We start from the raw sequence: 24,101 nt of genomic DNA on the forward strand, positions 1-24,101 counted from the left end.
TTATTTGAACATTTCTGAATGTGTTTTCTACCCTCCACAGTAGTTGGATCCCGTATGCTTAAGGTGAAATAGTACTAAGTAAGAAAAGCATGAATGACTAAAATTGTTAACTTATTAATGGTTACACAATCAAATTATTGTTCTGCCTGTGTTTAAACATTGTTCTAAAATGACCTCCTTATTCTCGACTAAAATTAGTTTTGTAGAAAGACTAGTTAACACTTTGCTTATAATATATAAAGGAAGCAAGACCTTGAACACACCTATGGTTTGCTTTTGGTTCTCATGTGAATTTCTCTGGAATGCCCCTTTACTTGAAGTGGCCACGATTTTGTTAATGAGCCTTTCTGCGTAATACATTTTAAGTTAGTTGTTAACTAAACTACATGGTCTGCATCTTTTATGTGCTGTCCTGTATTAGATTACCCTTCTCAAACTATTCCCCAGATGGTTTGTGGCCGTGTCATGCTGCTCGGCACAGACACTTTTTTCATATCACTGGCACATATGTATGACACACATGGTGGCAAGGTCGGTCTATTTTTATAACACCGGTAGCTGTTTTAACAATTCAAGATACATTAGAAATATTAATGCCAACGTGTCCAGGCCATCCTTGCAGCTGTGGGTGGTTAGGAGAAATCCAAATTGCCAGATTTATAGGAGTGTGATAGTCACTACCATCGCTGGTACTGGGATTTGGCAGCACTTGCAGTAACAGTGGGTGGCGAAAGCTGCAGTGGCCTCCTGAGAAATGTCTTGGGACCTGCTAATTACGTTTATTTTATTTATTTATTTAGTTGTATATACAAATTAAGAACTACGTCCCTACAAGATCTGTCGTCATCTCGTGGTTCCAAAGTCAGCAAATAAAGCAAATGTCTGGTTAATAGCTTTAAGGTAATCAAAATCACCTGATGACAAAGTTTTGAAAGAAAGTGTATACACGATACACAGTGACTCAGCAGTCAAGAAGAAATGCGAAGATCTCTTTAGCTAACGGTACCAGCCTTCTGACAAAATCACTTTTCAATAGATGGCGGACTTCGGTAGATTTTAATCCGTACGTATTACAGTAAACGTTAACTATTCTCTTTGCAACACAGGAAGGTTTCCTTTCCTCCAGTCATACGAGGAGGCTTGTTCAGTAATCAGAGAACAATCTGAACAGTCTTTAGCAGTCCCTCTGGTGTGCAGCCAAGGAGCATTCTAATGCGATGTGAGGGAGCCTCTGCCTGGCTTTTTCCACTGCAGTCGAAGGGAACCCTACATCGAGCATGTTGAAATATTCAGTTCATGTAATATAGACGCACGGTGAAAACGGGAAAGAATGTGCTGGAATAGCACTGCGTAACGAAAATTTTGAGATTGGGTAGGTATTCCGGCTCAGACAACAGTGATCTTTCGCCAGCTTTACAGCAAAACCCACAGGATGACAAGAGAGAAAACAGTTGGCAAAAGCAATAAGGATTGAGGGAAGTGGGGAAGCAAAAAGAAAACAAGATGCGGGGCCGCGATACGCGCTCTGTGGTGGGGGAGGAGCGTTGAAGCGCGCGCTTGGGAGAGCAAGCGAGAGGAAAGCCAGATGGCGCTTGATCGCGCGCTGTAAGGGTGGCCGCGAGCGATGCGAGGAATGCGCGTTACTGTACGCGTAATCCAACGCTCTAGGCCAGACAAAAAGCGGTGGTCAGCTTTTTAAATCCCACTCACTAAATGTATTGCCAGAGCAACGCATGCGCTGGCACAGGCGAGACCTAAAAACAGCAGGAGTACTTGTGAGTATGCTTACTGACATTGGAACTAAATACTACAATGTGATTCACATAGTTCTCTAGCATCACATTTGCATCCACTATAAGCAAAAGTATAAATATTTCATTTATCATATTTCAAATGAATTTATGTCATAGATTACCTCGCGTTGCAACTGTTTTTCCAATATATCTTTACGAGCTTCAAACTCTTCCTGGTCCATTTTTCTAGCATTTTCAACTCTTTGCAATTGCGCTTGCAGAACTAGTTCATCAGTTGTCGGTGAAGCTATTTCTGTAATATAAAAATAGCTCTTTGTAACTTATTGGTTCAATATATATATAATACACACTTCAGAACATTAGAAACAGTATGTGTGCATCGCTGACTTGCAGGGATGTTTTCTTACCAAAATACTCCTACAGCTCTTATATTTTTGTAGATGACAGTTGGACTATGCTTGAACACAGTGCAACAAACTATGAATATTTTACAGTTAAATGGTGATGCTTGTTATCTTGTGGGGCATAACTATCTCCACCCCTGTGACAAAACCTAGAAAAGCATGCTGTTCAGCTCAGTAAAATCATGATCCTGAAGATGGACATTCACAGCTTAAAACTGAAAATATAGCACAATTTAATGTCTTTTTAAAGATACCATAATAATGAAATCTAAATTAAAGTCTCCAAACCAGGAGGATTACGGGGCCCTACATACAAACAACGTGGGATTTATGGTTGTGTTACAGCTAATACTTATAGAATACCTGACCTAAGTTAAATGAATTGGGAATCAAGCCCTCAAGGTTTTTTAGTCTGGATCTTTCCTTGAACTTTATTTGATTTCTCTTTTCTAAGGTTTTTGAATAGCGCAACATACTGCGATTTACGACCTTTGAGCATTTACTGGGAAGAGCAACATGGAGATTATGTATAACATTATAAAATTATTGCCCCAGGCAAATCAACAAGCATCTGGCGTGTGGAATTTTATATAATATCTACCTGTCAAACCGAAAAAAGCTTCCCAAATATGCAAGTCCAATTTGGTGCCTTGCAATGAGGTGACACATTAAATTAACAGTCTCATTATATTAGATATCTGTTAGTATTCTCTCTGTTTATGCTAGGGTTCATATTAGGTCAATGTTTAGATTCCATGAAGGATATGATTATGCCAACTTTCTGATTATACCAGACTTTAAACAAACCAGGGCTTTATTTATGTCAAATATTTGAACATTCACAGGATCAGCATAGAGAGGGGATTGGTTTATGAATAGGCTCAGTTTAGGCTGGTGTTATGATCACAGAAAGGCTCTCAATATGCAAGCACATTTATTATGCTGGAATTCGGATTATTGCAGAGTTCATTATTTTATTACTCTATTTGTACCATTACTTTTTCTTGTTTTATTTTCTGAGATTGTGTAATGTTAATTGCCATGGCAAGTTAATTTTTCTCAAATTCGGTTAATTGAGTTTTACATCAAAAAGAGGAAAACAGCAGAACAATTAGGGTGTCCATTTCTGTAAACCAATAGCAACAAATTGCTGTACTAGCAAGGTATGCAAACCATGGCTCCAGCCACATAAGTACTTGTCCACCCGGACTACAACCCCATTTTCCCATTGTGTCTGTTTGTATCTTCAACATCTTTCTCTTAAAACGAACATTGAAGTGTTCATCCAGCAACATATATAATTAAATTCCATACATCAGGAATAAGCAGTTCCACAGTTTAGGCCTCAACAATGTCTTATACTGTGAGAAATCAATCACATTCTCTGAGGCAGCTTTTGAGGAACATAGGACATTAAAATAAATATGCGAAAAAATGTCAAGAATCACATGAAACTGTTTTCCTTTCCTTGAGCTAAAACAGAAACAGTCTGCATGTACAAGGTGTGCAGAATGGGATAACATTTTCAGAAAAGGTTAAAAGGGGATCACTTACTGTCTCTCAAGAGCTTATTTTCACACTTTATTTCCTCCAATTGCTCCTTGAGACATTTTATCTGAGTAAGAAGATGAAACTTTTCTTCCTTTAATTGGGTATAATCTTTTGTCTCTTGTAGTTGTTCATTCAGTGCTTGAGTTTGCCTTGTTAGCAAAGAACGTTGAGCCTTCACAGAATTTAATTCCATCTTTAGGTAAAAATAATTTTATAATATTAGTATTGAGTTTCAACCAAGACAGTTGACCACATTTACACAAAAACAGGCATAGTGAACTCTTGTTAAACAATTCATAAAAGTTACTCAATAAAGTTAAGAATATAAGAGGGTGCCTTGTTATGAATCACATTCCGGAGTATCAAAGTAATGTAGAACAATCATAACTTAATTTGTAATTTTTTGGTATACAAATATACTTGGATATCCAGCATTGGTATCTTTGTAGTGGTCATATGCTTCATGACGTTTCACCATAATCATGGATGGAATGCAGGGTTCCCAGATAATACTGAAAAGATCATCAGAATCCATGAAAGATCCCAAGTCTCGACATTCGAAATATTTCAACATCAAAACTATAACAACCTCTCCAGTACTGTAAAACAACAGCTCTTCTACTTCTATTACCTCAAGTTCTTTTACACGAGACACCGCATTTTCCATTTCCTCCTTCTTTGTATTTATAAAAATGGCTTCCTCACGGAGACGCATAGCCTCTTCTGAAAAGCAGAACTCAAAGTCAACACAAAATGAAATCAAACCAATCGTACTCCACTGTTATTTTGCATGTTCTACATCACAAATGTAGTTCTGATCACCGGTAACCCTGCTTTTCGCTGGATTAATGACTCACAGAAATTTTGACTTCTACTAAAGACATTAGTCATTTTTCAGGAAAATGACCCAACAAAAAGCTTTTACTGTGAACATCCACATGATCCGAAGAAACTCTTGTAATGAGATACACTAAATTGTATACAAGAGTTAAAGATCACATTCTGAATCAAAATAGTGGCAATCAAAAGCTCACACTTCCTCAGTCTTTGAGTTTATTCAACCAAAATCTCTAAACATTTCTTTAAAAGAGGGTTCAACTAAAGAGTTGTGCTTATTAAGCATTACTAGGGTCAAATGGTAACACATTTATACTCCAGTAATTCCACTAGAGGGACAACGTTTGAGGAGTCAGCTCATGTCACTGAATAGGCGTAAGGCCCAACAAGTCACTATATAATAGACATACTGGATTTATAGTAGTACTGTAGAATCATAAAAAAACTCTAGCTTACGGTTGGTGCTTTTAAGAAAGGCAGGAAGGAACTGCAGACAGTTATTTTGCACTGTATAGATATGTCCAGCAGGAGCAAGATAGCTATATCTTGGCATCCTACAGAAGAAATGAAAATACTGAATAATTTCTATTAGCACTTTTATAATTGGGTCTCTTGCCCACCAGGGCACGGCCTACTCTGATGCTGAGAGAAGTGCCTTGAATTTGATAACATTATAAGGACACGTACTTATGTACACAATTAAGAACGGGTCTGGAGCACCGGGTAGGACAGTAGGGAATTGCTGGAGTGCCAAGTGGTTGTAGGAAGTAGTTATGGGGTCTGGATGGCTTGTGCTGAGTGGTGTGAGGTGGTGGTGTCAGATATGAGGTGACATAGGTGAGAAGAAGAGGAGATATTCCTAGGGAAGGGTTTCATTGGGAGTGAACCGGTACTGCACGCAAGAGGTTAAGGAAGTTGGCTGTTTTGTGCTGGTATGGGAGAGTACCAATATCCCGGCGGGACAGTGTTAAATTATTGCAATCTGTGTGAGGTTTTGAAGTTTCAGTAGGATTTACTTTGGTACTTTGAGGTTCCTACTGTTGCCTGAATCATGATAGATAGATAGATAGATGTGATATATATATATATATATATATATATATCACAACAACCTTCCCCAACGGGAAAAATGGATCGCACTAAGTGAAATGTCCAACTAACTATAACATCCCAGAAACCTGTGTTTTTTTCAGTGAATATATATATATATATTCACTGAAAAAATTAACTGAAAAAAACACAGTTTTCTGGGACGTTATAGTTAGTTGGACATTTCACTGGTACAAAACGAGAGAAATTTGGGTGTTATAGTTAGTTGAGCTAACTATAACTCGCGTTATTTTAAATGCTAATTTCTAACTATAACGTCCCTGAAACCTGTGGTTTTTTCAGTGAATTCCCAAGGTTTTTTAAATGCTAATTTATAACTATAACGTCTGAAACCTATGGTTTTTTCAATAAATGTCAAAGATTTTTTAAATACTAATTTCTAACTATCGTTGTGTTTGCAGAGTGTTTGCAGAGTGGTGCAGAAAGGGGCCTGGGCCTCCGACCAGTGCTCAGGAATTCCGCTGCGTAGGAATTACAGGAGCTATCAGGATAGCTACATGGCCACCAAAGTCCCTCAGGAGTATAGTGGACTTCATCCCCCAACCAGTACTGTGCTAGGAGGCGTGTTTGCAGAGTGGTGGAGAAAGGTGAACGTGGCTTCCGAAGACCTCTTAACAACAGGAGAGGTAGGTGGCCCCCCTATTACCTCTAGTAAGTTCTACACAGCAGGATTGCAAAGTTCTCAGAGCAGGCCACGGCCCCTTTCCCCACCACTCTGCAAACGCACTTCCTGGTGCGCTCTTGGATGGTGATTAAAGTCCCCTTCCCTAATGGGGGTCCTTAGAAGCCAACTAGTCTACCTGATACCTCCAGTATGTCCCAAATAGTGGGATTGCGGACAGGTGGACACAGGCCTTGCCCCCTTTCTCCATTACTCTGCAAACGCGCCTCATGGTGTGTTCTGGGTTGGGGGATCAAGTCCCCTTGAATCCTGAGGGTCCCTGGGGGCCAACTAGACCACTAAGTACCTCCAGTAAGCCCCAAATAGCTGGATTCGTGAGAGTGGTCCGAGGCCACGCCCCTTTTTACACCACTTGGCAAATGAGCCTCCTGGCGCACTGCAGCTCGGGGGATGGAGTCCACTTTAGTCCTGAGGTCCTCAGAACACAAGAGGAGCTCTTCGACCCACCAGCAATGCACCAAGAGGCGCGTTTGCAGAGTGGTGTAAAAAGGGGCATGGCTCTGACCACCTCTCAGCAATTCCATGGTGCAGAGTGGTGCAGGGAGGGGGCGGGGCTTCCGGCGACATGCCAGCTTTCTTTTTTTCTTTTCGTCAGAAGGGGGCTGTGTGGCCTCCCTTCTCTTAATATTTTGTTGGACCTGTGTACCCCAGCCCCCAGGGCCTGACCCATTAAAAGAAAAAAAAGAAATGGAAAGGGAGCCCCATCCACTGGGGCATGGCCTTGTTTTTGAATTTCTTTTAATTACGGGAGGGGGGCCCGTGGCGCCCCTTCCCTGGGCCACTTTTGCCAGGCAAGCCTTTATTTTTAATTTTAGGGAGCAGCGTGCCACGCCATTCCGGGCTACTTCTGGCCCCGGGGACCCCATCCCCTGGAGCTGGCCCTCACGTTGGAGACTCCGGGGGGACCCCCAAAGCCTCACGTCCCTGACGGCTCCCCACCTCCTGCGGGAGCAGACATTGGTTTTGGACAAGGAGAGCTGCTGACATGCAGCTCCCCTTGTACAAAAGCAATCTGCTTTGCTTCGTGGAACCAAGAAAAGGTTTCCTGCTTTTGCTTCCACAAAGCAAAGCAGTGTTTGCAATGTCAGGGTGGGAGCATGGCTGCCGCCCTGTCATAGCAAACTGTAAAGTCCTTGGGGTGGGCACCCCGGGACACTGCTGGAGCCGGCCCTGTGGGTGGCAGCACCCAGGGCCATCTAGGGCTTCAGGAGGGGGGACATGCGGCCCCCTTCACAACATTTACATAGTCCAGGGGAGGTGGCGGTCCCCAGGGCTTGGAGGGACCCGCGAGGCCCCCCACCCAAAATGTAAAAAAGCCCCGGGGAGGTGGTGGTACCTGGGGCTGCGGGGGGGTGCCCCCACACATTATTAAACTTGCTCCGGGGGGGTGGTGGTACCCGGGGCTGCGGGGGGGGGGGAGTGCCCCCACACATTATTAAACTTGCTCCGGGGAGGTGGTGGACCCCGGGGCTGCTTCAAAATGAAGCGCAGGAGCCCACGGTTTGTTCATTTTTCACATTGTCGGCGGGATTCGCGAACCCAGCGTGAATCCCGCTGAAAAGTTTTTTTAAATGATTTTTTTGGCCCTTGAGCAGGTCAAGGGGGTCAGGGTGTTTCTACCCTGCTCCCTTATCTTCTTTTTGAACTGTTTTAATGACCCTTTCTCTTGTGACTCAATTCCTGCCAACACTTCTTGATTTGGAGTGTTGGCAGCCAATCAGAAAGAAGCTTATGGTCGAGAGGGTTCGCGGATCCACCGCAGTCACCACATATCAATATTTTTTTTAATTTTTTAATTTTTCAGTAGCTACTGAACGGATTTACACCATTTAAAAGCAAAGAGTGCACTCTGGACCAAGAGCTACCTCTCAATTTGGTGTAATTCCGTTCAGCAGTTCGGGCTGTAGCTACGACAAAACTTTCCTATGGAAATGAACATGGAGAAAACGTGTTTTGGGACCCCCTTTTTCCTCGGCCCCCGCTTGACTAATCACCCCGAAGCTTTCAAGACAGGAGCAGGCAATTAGTTTTGAAAATTTTGCGAACATTCGTCAACTGGCGCCAAAGATATTGGCAAATCAAAAAATGCTTTTCCTATGGAAACTAGGTCCTAACTATAACCACCTACTGGTGACTGTCCGTAGGATGATGGATGGAGATATATATGGCGATATATATATATTGCAGACTTCGTCTAAAACTTCCACGCAGTTCGGAAAGACGAACGCAGACCCAAAAGTTCCTTGTGCAAAATCTTAATTTGTTGCCCTGCATCACCGCCAGAACGCGTTTCAGCCCCACCTATATCCATCTATCCATATATATACAGAAAACTAATGGCTTGGCGCAGTCTGGGATTAATCAACAAAGATGAATACGGATTCTTAAGAAACAACACACCTACTATCCCAGTTATTTACTTCATACCCAAATTACACGAAAATTCAGAAAATCCCCCTGGACACCCAATTATCTCTGCTATCAACAGCCTGACAGAAAATACATCAAACTATATAGACTATTTCCTTCGGCTAGGGTTCAATCTGAACTTTATTGCAAGCAGCAAATTGTGCATTTCAAACGAAAGGTGATATAATTGCACTACAGCCCCCATAATGCCTTCGCACTATCTCATTTGAGCTGCCTCATACGGAGGCGTGTCATTGGGTGAATATACATGAAGGCGTGTGCACACCGAAGCACGTCACTTACCGTGTAGAGTGTTTAGAGGAAAGTGATGCATTGCTGGAATGTGTCACAAAAATGATGCAACTCCAGCAATGCATCCTTTCACATGGGGCCAGTCCCATGTGAAAGGGCCTGAGTCAGTGTTACGCCTGCTGTGAGGCTGGCGCAAGATTTGGACGCAACAGCGTCATAAAAGTGACGCAGTGATATCTCTTAGATGTCACTGCGTCACTTCTATGACCCTTCCTTATGTCAATACGCACCCTTTGCATACATTACAGCTGGCGCAGGTATAATGTGGCGCAGGGGTTTACAAAGTGACGCATCTACCTAGATGCGTCACTTTGTAAATATGACTCAACAAGGAGTATTTTTTACAGCACTGGTGCGTCACAAAGAAGTGACGTATCGGTGGCGTAAAAGTGACGCATGGCCTCATAAATGAGGCCTTCAGTCTTCTACTCATGAGTCATATTTAATGTATGACGCATTATGTCGCAAGTAGTTACAGATACGTCAGTATTTCTGACGTATCTGTAAGCGCAAAAGTGATGCATTGCTGGAGTGTGTCACAAAAGTGACACAACTCCAGCAATGCATCCTTTCACATGGGGCCAGCCCCATGTGAAAGGGCCTGCATCAGTCTTACGCCTGCTGTGAGGCAGGCGCAAGATTTTGATACAACGGCATCCTAAAAGTGACGCAGTGAAATCTCATAGATTTCACTGCATCACCTCTACGACCCTTTCTTGCGTCAATACGCCCCTTTTGCATACATTACACCTGACGTAGGTATAATGTGGCGCAGGTGTTTACAGAGTGACGCATCTACCTAGATGCGTCACTTTGTAAATATGACTCAACAAGGTGCATTTTTTACAGCATTGGTACGTCACAAAAAGTGACGCACTGGTGGTGTAAAAGTGACACATGGCCTCATAAATGAGGCCTTTAGTCTTCTACTCATGCGTCATATTTAATTTATGACGCATTATGTCACAAGGAGTTACAGATACGTCAGTATTTCTGACGTATCTGTAAGCGCAAAAGTGATGCATTGCTGGAGTGTGTTACAAAAGAAAGGCAACTCCAGCAATGCATCTTTTCACATGGGGCCAGCCCCATGTGAAAGGGCCTGCGTCAGTCTTACGCCTGCTGTAAGGCAGGTGCAAAATTTTGGCGCAACGTCGTCCTGAAAGTGACGCAGTGAAATCTCATAGAATACACTGCGTCACCTCTACGACCCTTTCTTGCGTCAATACGCCCCCTTTGCATATATTACACCTGACGCAGGTATAATGTGGCGCAAGGGTTTACAAAGTGACGCATCTACGTAGATGTATCACTTTGTAAATATGACTCAACAAGGTGCAATTTTTACACCACTGGTGCGTCACAAAAAGTTACGCACCGGTGGCGTAAAAGTGACGCATGGCCTCATAAATGAGGCCTACAGTCTTCTACTCATGCGTCATATTTAATGTAGGACGCATTATGTCGCAAGGAGTTACAGATACGTCAGTATTTCTGACGTATCTGTAAGCACAAAAGTGATGCATTGCTTGAGTGTGTTACAAAAGTGACGCAACCCCAGCAATGCATCCTTTCACATGGGGCCAGGCCCATGTTAAAGGGCCTGCGTCAGTGTTACGCCTGCTGTGCGGCAGGTGCAAAAATGAGGCCTTCAGTCTTCTACTCTTATTTTTTCTTTCACTTTCTCTGTTTCTTCACTGCCTTACTTACCTGGTCTCACACTCACTTGTCTTTATCCAGTCTGTATCTCCACTCTTTCCAAAACATCACTGTTCTTTTGTTACCCTTCCACACCCCCGTTCCTTTACTACATTTTTTTCGCGTATCCACATTCCCCATGTTCACTCTCCTTCTCCTCACTCTCCTTCCCCACACTCACCTTCTTTCAGTCCCCCTACTTCACTTCCCTTCTCCTCTCGTCCCTTTCTTTGCTTTCTCACTCATTTTCCTCTCCTCTCTCAATGCACTCCACTTCACTTACTCTTTTTCATTTTTTTAAGAATACAGCTCTTTGATGAGAATTGGAAGTAGTTCTGAAAAGAACTTTTTTTTTTCTTCTTTTTTCCTTTTTTTTGAACAAAAACAAAAACAGGGAATGGGAAACTGCTCAACAGGAGCAAAAAAACAAACCAAAATTAGGGCTGGGAACGGCAGCGATGGTTCTTTAATGCTCGAACCATGAGCAGAACACTTTGTTCCCCATAGCAAAGTAGCTGATCACAATCTCTGCATTTAATAACACCTTTATTAAAAGCAGGCTGAATGTTAGGAATCAGCTCCTGTGATCGCCCCCTCCCTGATGTAGTTGCTCCTCCGGTTGAAGTAGAGGCCCCATCACTGGGAGCCTCTCGAGCCAGAGCCCTGACACTCTCCCAGGCAAAGTTCTGGGGGTGCCTCCTCTCGACATGGTGAATCATAGTGGAGTTTCCAAATGAATATTTCTTGGTGGGGTCACCCCGTGACAGGACAGTGTGACAAATCCTGCACTCCACCTTTGGAGCATTTACTTTTTTCTGATCATTTGGAATGGAAAAAAACTTCCATATTAAGTGTTCTTTTATCTGCGGCTGAGGACCCTCTTCATCAAGAAATCCCTCTGTGCCATCTTCACTGCTGGATGCTCTGGCAGCCATGGTAATCCAAGATAGTAATCCAACAAAGATCCGAGAGCAAAAAGACAGGTCTTGCAGTCACAAAAGTGAAAGAAGAAGTGAAGGAAAGGGGTGGGGATTTCATTCTTTGTAAAAAAAAAAACTGTTAGCAACCAATGAAAAGAGTTATTTTAGGGTCACATGACTTGACGCGCTTACGCTACGCGCACCGGAGCGCTTCCGGGGGCGCTTACGCGGCGCGAACGTAGGCGCTTCCGGGGGCGCTGACGCGGCGCGCCTGAGTGACGTTTTGATAGCTTTACGGAAATGCAAAATTATTTTCATTTCGTAAATCAAAAACACTGCTGTTATAAGTATGGTACTAAATGTCTTCCACTATTATTTACTTTTCATACATATTTTTTTTCGAACGCAGAAATAGCGCTCTCGGCGCGCTCTCGGGAGAGCTTACCGGTGCGCGCACCCTGAGCGCACCAGGAAAAAATAAAAATAAAAATATATACATTTAACAAATGATTTAAAAAAATATATATATATAATTAATTGTTGTAAAAAACAGCTAACAAAAAAATAATAATCGTAGGTTACAAAGTCGATATACAAATGAATTAGCTTTTAAAAAAAACTATGAAATTCACTGAAAAAAACATAGGTTTCACAAACGTTATAGTTAGGAATTAGCTTTTAAAAAACCTTTGAAATTCACTAAAAAAACCATAGGTTTCACAATCGTTATAGTTAGGAATTAGCATTTAAAAAACCTTTGAAATTCACTGAAAAAACCATAGGTTTCACACTAGTTATAGTTAGCTGAACATTTTACTCATACAAAACCATTGAAATTCCCACGTTATAGTTAGTTGGACTCACTATAACTCGCGCGCCCGCAATCCACTGCTGATGATGTCACATATTACATCATTCATGACATGGTCAGTGACATCACTGATGACATCACTGTTTTTGAATGTGTGTAATAAAAGTTATATTAGGGTGAGATAAGATCTGCCACTCTTCCACAAGGATGATGTCATCAGTGATGTCATTTGAGATGTCATCAGTGATGTCATGAGTGATGTCACTGACCATGTCATCAGTGATGTAATATGTGACGTCATCAGCAGTGCATTGCGGGCGCGCAAGTTATAGTTAGCTGAACTAACTATAACGGGGGAATTTCAATGGTTTTATATGAGTGAAATGTCCAGCTAACTATAACATGTGTCAAACCTACGGTTTTTTCAGTGAATATATATATATATATATATTTTTTGCTCTCAGTTTTGCAAATCTATTCCTGGGGGCATGGCATCGTTATATGGTTATGTTTCATTCACAACTTGTTCATGATCTGGAAGGGTACTGAATCAGAGGTCACTAACTTTATCAAAAAAGACAACTGCAAAAACGAAAATCTTACACTAACTAGCAACATCAGTAATAGCTCTGTGGATTTTCTAGATACCAAAGAAGAGATAATTGACAGTCGAATACACACCAACCTTTTCAGAAAAACCACTGCTGGCAACAGTTTGCTGCACGCAATGAGTAGCCACCCAGAACATTTTAAATGGAGTACCCCCTATGAGGAACTCCTCAGAGCTAAACGTAACTGTAGCTCTGAGGAATCTTTTCTGGTAGAGCAATAGATTATGTTGGGTAGATTTAGAAAAAGAGGTTACCCGGACTGGGTTTTACGCAAAGCCGTTGAAAAAGTAAAGCAGATTGACAGAAATACGACACTGCAGGAATCTATTTCTGCATCAGATGAGGAGACTGATATGATCAGGGTCATCCTCACCTATAACAATGATTCCAAAGAAGTCCAAAATATCTTTGCCAAAAACTGAGAAATACTTAAAAACGATGCAGTTATAGGCAGCATCATCCCCACTAGACCGAGAAGAACAAGTTACTTACCTTCGGTAACGCTTTTTCTGGTGGATACAGTATCTGCCTGTGGATTCCTCACCTTGTGAATATCCCCTGCGTCAGCAACATTCGGAAATTCTTTTGTAGCTTCGTGCCGACGTGGGCGACGTCACAGAAGCATGGCATCGCAGGCGGCTCCGCCTGACGTCACCTACTCCATAATAGGCCCACGTCGGCGTGATGACATCAGTTCCGCCTTTTTTCCGTGCCTTCGAGGCACACGGACGGACCGACAACACTAGATATATATACACAGTGTACACAGTACAAAATAGTCAAGGTAACACACACAGTGTGAAGACAATGTTTGAAAAAAACAATATTTCTGAAAATACATAAACGATAAAACATTGCCATAAACTGAGGTATAGAAGAGTGGGCAACGGGGAGGCGGGTGGGCATGTGAAGAATCCACAGGCAGATACTGTATCCACCAGAAAAAGCGTTACCGAAGGTAAGTAACTTGTTCTTCTGATGGATACATCTGCCAGTGGACTCCTCACCTTGTGAATAGATTCCCACAGCAGTCCCCACTCCCGGAGGAGGGTGTCCACTCTCCTATACCAGAAAATCTTGGAGGACAGACGGCGCAAAGTAGCCGTCCCTCCTCACTTCGGTATCTAAGCAGTAATGCTTCGAGAAAGTGTGGAGGGAGGCCCAAGTTGCCGCTATACAAATGTCCTCTACAGGTACACCCCTAGACAAAGCAGATGTAGCAGACCTTGCTCTAGTAGAGGGAGCTCACAAACCTTCAGGAGGTTCCTTACCCGCCAGAGAGTAGCATCTTGATAGCGTGCGCTTGTGCACCGCCTTGCCTCTTCTGGCTCCAACAAAACCCACAAAGAGCTGGCCACCCACTCTGAATTCTCTGGTTCTGTCCAGGTAGATGCTCACCGCCCTCTTAGGGTCCAAGTGGTGAAGTCTCTCCTCCTCTTTGGAAGGGTGGGGGAGGGAGGATAGAAGAAAGGAAGGGTAACGGACTGCCCTAGATGGAAGGGAGTCACCACCTTAGGCAGAAAAGCAGCCCTGGTCCTAAGTACCATTCGTTCAGCATGAATGGTCAAGAATGGGGGCTTTGAACTAAGAGCTTGAAACTCACTTACCCTCCTTGCCGAGGTAATTGCAACCAGGAAGTCCGTTTTAAAAGATAACAGTCTCAAGGGACACTTGTGTAAAGGTTCAAAAGGAGAACACATCAAGAAAGTAAGGACAAGGTTCAAGTCCCATTGAGGCACAATAAAGGGAGAAGGAGGAAATGTATTTGTAAGGCCTTTTAGAAACCTCAAGACAACAGGAGATTTAAATAAAGACGGCTGATCCGGCAAACAGAGAAATGCCGACAATGCCGACAGATAACCTTTGACTGTAGATACAGCAAACCCTTGCTGAGCCAAAGAAAGCTCAAACTGAAGTATGTCAGATAAACATGGCCTCAAAGGATCGATGGACTACTCTCCACACCAAGAAACAAATTTAGACCACCTATAAGAGTAGATAGACTTGGTCGAGTCACGCCTGGCTGATAAAATGACATCCACCACATCATGTGGGAGAGAAAAGGAATTCAGGTTGCCCCATAAAATCTCCAGGCATGAAGGTTCAAGGTCTGGAGGTGGGGGTGTAGAACCTGCCCCTCCATCTGAGAGAGGAGGTCTGCCCTGAGAGGGAGACGGAGCAGCGGGCACGAGGAGAGGTGGAGAAGATCTGTGTACCACACCTTTCTTGGCCAATCCGGGTCGATCAATATGACTTGTGCCCGGTCTTGGCGAATCTTCCTCAGAACCAGAGGAATCAAGGGTATGGGAGGAAATGTGTAAAGGAGACGCGAGTCCCAACTCAACTGAACCGCATCCCCCAACGCTCCCTGCATCGGAAACTGGAGACTGCAGAATAACGGGCAGTGAGCATTCTCGTGAGTGGCGAACAGGTCCACCTGAGGAGTCCCCCACGTCCAAAAGACGTGACGAACTACCTCTGGATGAAACCTTCACTCGTGGTCGGCTAAGAACTGCCACCTGAGACTGTCTGCACGTACGTTCAGAACTACGCTGCAGTTTCTCTGGAGATCCTGATCGACTCCCTGAGATCTCCGTTGTGCTGATACCGCTGCCTGCGGAGGCACCACTGGAGTGCCCTCATGTGCCAACGTGCATGGTTGACCAACAGAATGCAGGAAGCCATCAGACAGAGCAGACAAAGGACCTTCAGGATTGGAACAACCGCTCCATTGTAAAATAAAGGAATCATTTCCTGTATGTCGAGAATCCTTTGAGGTGGAGAGAATGCTCGACATACAGTTGTGTCCAGTACAGCACCTATGAACAGGTTCCGCTGGGAGGGCACCAGATGAGATTTGGGTACATTTATCGAAACACTCAACCTGTACAACAACTGAGTTGTTGTGACCTGCAGATGATGGAGCACTTTCTTTGTAGATTCTGCTTTGATCAGCCAATCATCCAGATAAGGGAATACTGGAATCCCTGACCTTCTGAGATGTGCAGCCACCACAGCCATCATCTTGGTGAAGACTCGAGGCGCAGTAGTAAGACCAAACGGAAGGACAGCAAACTGGTAATGTTGCGAACCCACCGTGAAACTGAGATACTTCCTGTGCGACTTCAGGATAGGGATGTGAAAATACGCATCCTGCAAGTCGATCGACACCATCCAGTCTTCTTCCAGCAGCGCTTGAAGAACCTGCGCAAGGGTGAGCATCTTGAACTTCTCCTTCTTCAGAAAAAGGTTCAAGATCCTGAGATCCAGGATTGGACGACGTCTGCCATCCTTCTTGGGTATCAGGAAATACCGGGAGTAGCATACCTGACCCCTTTCCTGCTCCGGACCCACTATCGCACCTTTTCTTAACAACGCCAGGACTTCCTCCTGCAGGAGTAGCAGGTGGTCCTCTGAACAAAACCCTTGACAAGGAGGGTAACTCGGAGGGAATTCCCGAAAGGGAAGTGCATATCTATTCTCTACGAGATTGAGAACCCAAAGTTCCGATGTGACCGATTCCCAATCCCGTAGAAAATAGGCAAGCCGAACCCCCACAGGACCCGCATGATCCGGAATGGCGGATCTAGGGCTGCTTTGCTGATGTGGGAGGGGGGTGGGGAGAGGAAGAGGAGGAGGAGGAGGAGGAGGAAGAAGCTTGACGTCCTCGAGGTCGGGATGTTTGCTTGCCCCTGTACGTCTGTACAGCAGATTTTGCTGTGGCTGCTGCTGTTGAGGCTGTTTATAGGGACGAAAGGAGGACCTCCCAAAACCTCTAAATCTTTTGTTCACAGTTCCTCTGGACTGTAATCCCAAAGACCTGGCTGTAGCCCTGCTGTCCTTAAATCTCTCCAAAGCTTAATCAGCTTTTTTTCCAAAAAGACTCGAGCCATCAAAGGGCAGATCTAACAAAGCAGCTTGGACGTCCACAGAGAATTCAGAAGACTTCAACCAGGCTGCTCTTCTTGTGGCAATTGAAGTTCCCATAACTCTCGCCACTGAGTCAGCAGTGTCTAGTCCACTTTGGATGACTTGACGCGCAGCAGCTTGAGTGTCAGCCAGCACCTCATTAAAATTTTTCCTGTCCTCTTCCGGAATCTTAGGGGCCAACTGTTTTACAGAATCCATCAAGGCATGTATGTACCTCCCCAAGAGACATGTAGTATTCATTGACTTAAGGGCCATACTCGCCGATGAAAACGCTTTCTTCGCAGTTTGGTCCTGCTTTTTCAACTCTTTGTCCCAAAGCACCTGAGGGAAAGCCCCCACAGACTTCTTTGAACAGGCTGCCTGTATTACCAAGCTCTCCGGTAAAGGGTGTGAGGATAAAAAGTCTGGGTCACCAGGCGCCACCCTGTATCTCCTTGTAGCAGCTTTAGCAACAGCAGGAGCTTAAGAGGCCTACTCCATACCCCCAAAATAGGTTTAGTCAAAGCCTCATTGAAAGGAAGCATAGGCTCCACCACAGAAGATGGGGAGTGGAGGAGTTCTATCAACAAATTGGGCTTGAACTCAGCAGTAGACAGACTTAAATTCAAAAGTTCTGCTGCCTTCTTGATGACCACGTGGTATGGTGCAACATCCTTTGAAGGGGCATCTGAGACAGAATTAGCTCCCAGTCTGGAGATAGTTCCAATCCGCTAGCCTGCCTCAGGTCTTCAAAGTAATCCTCCTCCTGCAGCTCACCTTCTTCGACCTCAGCCTCTGTACCTCTGTTCTTCGATAAGACGCTGAGCTTCACGCCTCGACCTCTCCCTCAAGAGCTGCGTCGGCGGATCCGCAATCGACTCCGACGGAGCCAGAGCCGACGTCGAGAACGGATCCAGAGGCACAGGTTGATGCTCCAGAAGTCGGACCGGCGCCGGTGACGAAGGTATCGGCGTCGAAGACCTCGGCGGCGACGAGAAATGCCAAGGCGAAGTCAGCATCGGCATAAATGGCATAAACAGAGCTGGAGCATAAGTCTGGGGGACTCCCAGGTTGTATGCCAATGGACCCATGGGACCTGCCGTTGCTCCAGAGGGGTACATAGCTCTCGAATAGACAACATACATCGCATTTAAAAACTGTGTAGGGTCTTGGCCTGGGCCCGGACAAGCTGGGTATGGACCCACAGACCAGATTCGTCTCTTCTTCTTCGGGTCGATGAGCCGGAGTCGTCGAACCCTCCGGTAAGGGATTCTCTTCCTCCTCTCGAACTAGAGACGGCGCCGGAGAGGGATTCGACCCCGGAGCCAGTGAATGCTCCGGCGACTCCACAGGCGAAACCTCACCTTCCGGATCCATAACTCGAGAAGGAGAAATCGCCTTACGATTTCTCCGACTTGGCGACTTTGGTCTCGACACCAATTCCTTCCCAGAGTGATGTCGAGATCCGTGCTTCCTCTTCTTGTACTTCTTTTTTGTTGAACTAGAAGCATGCTCCGACGACGACTTTGAAGGCAACCTCGTGCGAGACCTCGACCGCCTCGATCGCAACCTCGAAGACTGCTTTTCTTTTTTTACCTTTGACCTTGGCAACCAGAAGCTTCGCCTCTCTTTCATGAAGGGCCTTTGGGTTCATCTTCTTACAGGAAGAACACCCGTGAACATCATGGTCCGAGCTCAGACACCAGATGCAATCCTCATACAGGTCCGTGATCGACATCATCTTCCTGCATTCTCCCAAAGGCTTGAAACCGGTCTTCTTCGTGGACATCTCGACAGGAGACAAAGAAGCAAGGAGACAAAGAAGCAAGAAGACAGCGATAGGTACAAACAGTAACAAAGTTACTAAACAGCTACAGAGGATCCCTCGAAAACCGTTAGCGTCGACGACGCGGAAAAAAGGGAACTGATGTCATCACGCCGACGTGGGCCTATTATGGAGTCGGTGACGTCAGGCAGAGCCGCGGGCGATGCCATGCTTCTGTGACGTCGTCCACGTCGGCGCGAAGCTACAAAAGAATTTCCGAATGTTGCTGATGCAGGGGATATTCACAAGGTGAGGAATCCATTAGCAGATGTATCCATCAGAATAACCTATCGTAGGGGACGGAATCTGAGAGACACTCATGCACAACGACATCACTACCAAATCTCAACACAGTAAGAATCTGAAAGGCTTCTATCCTTGCAGCCATTGTAAGGCGTGTAGGAACAGTACTATGGTCAAGGAATATGTTAATCCACACATAGGTACCAAGGTGACCCTTAATCAATTCCTCAGATGTAGTTCTGTGTTTGTTGTCTATGTGCTTGAGTGTCAATGTAACTTACGTTATGTGGGCAGCACTAAGCACATGGCAAGAAAAAGGATCCTAGAACACATGAGGGCCATCGTAAACAAAGATCAGCACTACCCGATAGCACGTCATTTTGAAACACATCACTTTTCTGACAGCTCAAAATATAATTATTTTGCCATTGAACAAGTGAATGTGAACATCCAGGGTGGTAACAGGTTGCTTCAGCTACGCAAACGTGAATCCATGCATATCATTGATCTAAGGACTCGCCATCCTGGGGGGCACAACATTGATGAGGAAATGACGATACATTTACATACCAACTGATCAGTCCCCAGAACTTTGGGCATCATTGGACATTATTTCATGTACACTATGTGATTCAATGTGGGTATTTACTCTAAATTGTTTTCATTGTGTATTGTAATAACTTGATATAATTCAAACTGTCCTTTTTTGCTCTAATACTGTCCCATTTCTTAATTTTTTTCATTCCAGGAGGAAAGGAAGGGACCCGTGTAACAAGGCTGTCCTTCTTTGGGATCCCTACCCTTTTCTTCACACTGGCCGGTTCACTGACCCCAGATCGGAATGTTTTCTCTTTTTTCTTATAATTTGTTTCTTTCATTAATTCAAACTATAAGTCTACTGTATGGATTTCCCCATTTGGGAACTGTTCTTTACTTTTATGGCTATTTTGTAATCATTGGTTCTTTCACAGGTACTGTGGCTATTACGTATACAGAACAACATAGACTTGATTAACTACAATATGTAGATAATACAGGCTTGTAATTAAGGTTTGACAAGTTTAGCTAAACCAACTATACAAGGGTTTGATGTTCACAAGACACTTTGTCTGCAATATCACAACATGATACATCACTACATTCGAGCGAACTAGGTATGTGATCACACGTTATAATGCACCACATTACCGATGTGACAGTCACTGTGATGACCACTTTTGTACTTGCGTTGTATATTTGGATCTGACACTTTAATGACATTTTGTACACTTTATGACACTTTGTCTATAATAACGCAACATGTAAACTGTATTTGTGACCACAGGGTGGAATATAATAGATTGATGTGACATTCACTGTGATGACCCCATAGTACTATGGTACGCAATTCGTATACATTAACATATGCTTGTTGCAGGATACCTTGTCTGTTTAAGCTTAACCAGACACGTTATTACACTATTTGCTTGCCCACCTTTTTTCAAAATTGTGATGGTATTTGTATTTAAACAAATTATGTTTACATTTTACCACTCCAAAAAGGCCGCTGTACTGATGGTAGGATCTACACCTGTAGTCGTATTTATATTCCTATGTAATGCTTAAATACCATGTTGTATACTTGCAATAGTTGTTGTGATCAAGGCGGCAGGACTGCCGAAACACGTCACGTATAGATTTATGATGCAATAAATCTATTTGGTATCATACTTGCCTGGCTTTTTCCTGAGTGCGCACTTACATATGGAATTGTGGATTTGATTAGCCAGGTACTCCGCCGGCTCCGCGTGCCACCCCCCACGGGTCCAGGCTTCCCGGAAGGAGTGCTTTTTAGATTGGATATATATATATATATATATATATATATATATATATATATATATATATATATATATATATATATATATATATATATATATTCACTGAAAAAACCATAGGTTTCACACCAGTTATAGTTAGGAATTAGCATTTAAAAAACCTATTAAATTCACTGAAAAAACCATAGGTTTCACACCAGTTATAGTTAGCTGGAAATTTTACTGGCATAAAACCATTGAAATTCCCACGTTATAGTTAGTTGGACTCACTATAAATTGCGCGTGCAATGCACTGCTGATGACGTCACATATTACATCACTCATGACATGGTCAGTGACATCACTCATGACATCACTGATGACACCATCCAGTGAATGTGTGTCTTTCCGAAAAATAAATGTGTTATATATGTATATGTAAAAGTTGATGGAAGAATAAAATGTTTAAATAAGTGTTTACATGGATGTTTTAAAAAAAAAATGTGATTGGTTAACTGGCTTATTAAGTGTATCTTAGGCAATACATATATTAGTGAGTAATGTTTAAATATTTAAATATAAGGATTAGTGTTTCACTTTGTGTATAAGTGGCTGCATGGGTTGGTGAGTAGCTACATGTGTATGTATATGGGTTATTAGATGTTTGTTTTAATATCAGTATGAGTGTCTATATGGTTTGGTGGGGGTATTACTTAGCACATAGATGCATGAATGACTGACTCTCTGTTTGTATGTGTTTTGAAGACAGCATATGTGCAGGACTGTATGGGTGGATGAGTGTGTATATGTGTATGTTAGTGAGTGAATGACTGTCTCACTAGTGTCCTTATCAGTAACTACATATGTTTTAATCTAGTATATGTGAATATTGATGTATATAAGTGAGTATATGTGAGAGTAAGAGATTGTAAAAGTTCCTGTTTAAATAAGTATGTGTTTCTATAAGTGATTGTTTAAGAGAATAAATATGTGTAAATTTCCTTAGAAGTAAGGTGGTAGTGTGTGTATAGCTCTATATGCAAATAAATGGATGTTCAATAGTTTATTTTCATGTGTGAGTATGTGTGTGAGTAACTTTTGGATGACTGTCGGTCTGTAACAGGATGTATAGGTGTATCACTACATATGATGAGTGAGTATATGTATGAGTGACTATATAAAACTGTTTGTGAATGAGTGGATGTGTATATAGATGGTGGAATTACTGAATTGGTTGTTGTAACTGATATGGGTATCTCCATTTTTTTGAAAATGTTAGTTTCTATTTTTGAATATGTGTTTCAAGGGTTACATTACAGTGAAAGGAGGTCCGTCACTCTGTCACAAGGATGGTGTCATCAGTGATGTCATGAGTGATGTCACTGACCATGTCATGAGTGATGTAATATGTGACGTCATCAGCAGTGCATTGCACGCGCAAGTTATAGTGAGTCCAACTAACTATAACGTGGGAATTTCAATGGTTTTATGCCAGTAAAATTTCCAGCTAACTATAACTGGTGTGAAACCTATGGTTTTTTCAGTAAATTTCAAAGGTTTTTTAATATTAAATCTCTATAGGTATGAAAAGTAATATTTTGTATAACGAATTTTATATTGCATAATTGTGTAATAGTATTTTTTTATGTTTATTTATATTTTTATTTTTTATTTTTTTGCCCCGGAGCGCTCCCGGGGCGCGTACCGATGCGCTCACCGGTAAGCGCAGTGTTACGGCGCGCCCCGGGGCACGTACCGGTGAGCGTCCCGTTAGCGCTATTGCCGCTAACGAAACCAACATCGTGACGTATCGCGTAGCCGCGTGATGCGTCATATGACGCACTGCGTAAGCGCACCCGGAAGCACCCGAGCGCATACGATCGCGCTACGTAAGCGCCCCCCGGGCGCGCCCTGACGCGCTTACGCTACGCGTGCCCCGGGGCGCGTAGCGTAAGCGCGTCGGGTCATGTGACCTGAAAATAACACTTTTCATTGGTTGCTAACAGTTTTTTTTAGAAAGAATGAAATCCCCACCCATTTCCTTCACTTCTTCTTTCACTTTTGTGACTGCAAGACCTCTCTTTTTGCTGTCGGCTCTTTGCTGAATTAATACCTTGCATTACCATGGCTGCCAGAGCATCCAGCAGAGAAGATGAGTCAGATGGATTTCTGGATGAAGAGGTTCCTCAGCCGAAAATAAAAGAACATTTCATATGGAAGTTTTTTTCCATTCCACCTGATCAGAAAAAAGTAAATGCTCCAAAGGTGGAGTGCAGGATTTGTAAAACTGTCCTGTCACGGGGTGACCCCAGAAAGAAAAATTCATTTGGAAACTCGACGATGATTCGACATGTCGAGAGGAGGCACCCCCAGAACTTTGCCCGGGAGAGTGTCAGGGCTCTGGCACGAGAGGCTCCCAGTGATGGGGCCTCTAATTCAACCGGAGGACAAACTGCATCTGGAAGGGAGCAATCACAAGAACAGATTCCCAACATCCAGCCTGCTTTTAATAAAGGCGTTATTAAATGCAGATATTGCGATAAGTTACTTTGCTATGGGGAACAAAGTGTTCTGCTCATGGTTCGAGCATTGGATAACCATCACTTCCGTTCCCACCCAGCCCTAATTTTGTTTAGTTTTTTTGCTCCTGTTGAGCAGTTTCCCATTCACTGTTTTTGTTTTAAAAAAAGAAAAAAAGAAGAAAAAAAAAAGTTATTTTCAGAACTACCTCCAATTCTCATCAAAGAGCTGTGTTCTTCAAAAAATGAAAAAGAGTAAGTGAAGTGGAGTACATTGATAAACGAGAAGAAAATGAGTGAGAAAGCACATAAAGGGACGAGAGGAGAAGGAAAGTGAACTAGGGGGACTGAAAGAAGGTGAGTGTGGGGAAGGAGAGTGAGGAGAAGGAGAGTAAACATGGGGAATGTGGATATGCGAAGAAAATGTAGTAAAGGAACGGGGGTGTGGAAGGGTAAGAAAAGAGCAGTGGCTTAAAATATTATTTTACTGTTTCACTGGGTTTTCCCCATGGTACGCTCCCCGGTGCACGTACCGGTGCACGTACCGGGCGCTCCCCCCGCGAAAATCGAAAAAATAAATATTTTGTTTTGCCCCGCGGAGCCCTTTTATGGCCCCCACATCAAACCTATGGGGTCGGGGGGGGTCTACCCTGCCCCCTTTTGGTCATTTCCCCCTTTGTTTTTGCCACCTCTTGTGTCTCGATCCTACC

At 43.5% G+C, this 24,101-nt stretch overlaps 1 protein-coding gene across 2 annotated transcripts in view; it reads right to left on the reverse strand.

Moving 5' to 3' along the window:
* Nucleotides 1-24,101, reverse strand: part of OFD1 (OFD1 centriole and centriolar satellite protein) — a 635,354-nt gene that overhangs the window by 374,518 nt on the left and 236,735 nt on the right. For both annotated transcript variants that reach the window (XM_078657861.1, XM_078657862.1), the window contains exons 12-14: nt 4,341-4,432; nt 3,713-3,902; nt 1,916-2,046 (exon numbers count right to left, since the gene is read on the reverse strand). In XM_078657861.1, the coding sequence (XP_078513987.1) occupies nt 1,916-2,046; nt 3,713-3,902; nt 4,341-4,432 (413 nt within the window). The remainder of the gene's footprint in view (nt 1-1,915; nt 2,047-3,712; nt 3,903-4,340; nt 4,433-24,101) is intronic.

The sequence above is a fragment of the Lissotriton helveticus genome, chromosome 8, assembly GCF_964261635.1.
Source record: "Lissotriton helveticus chromosome 8, aLisHel1.1, whole genome shotgun sequence".
NCBI lineage: Eukaryota > Metazoa > Chordata > Amphibia > Caudata > Salamandridae > Lissotriton > Lissotriton helveticus.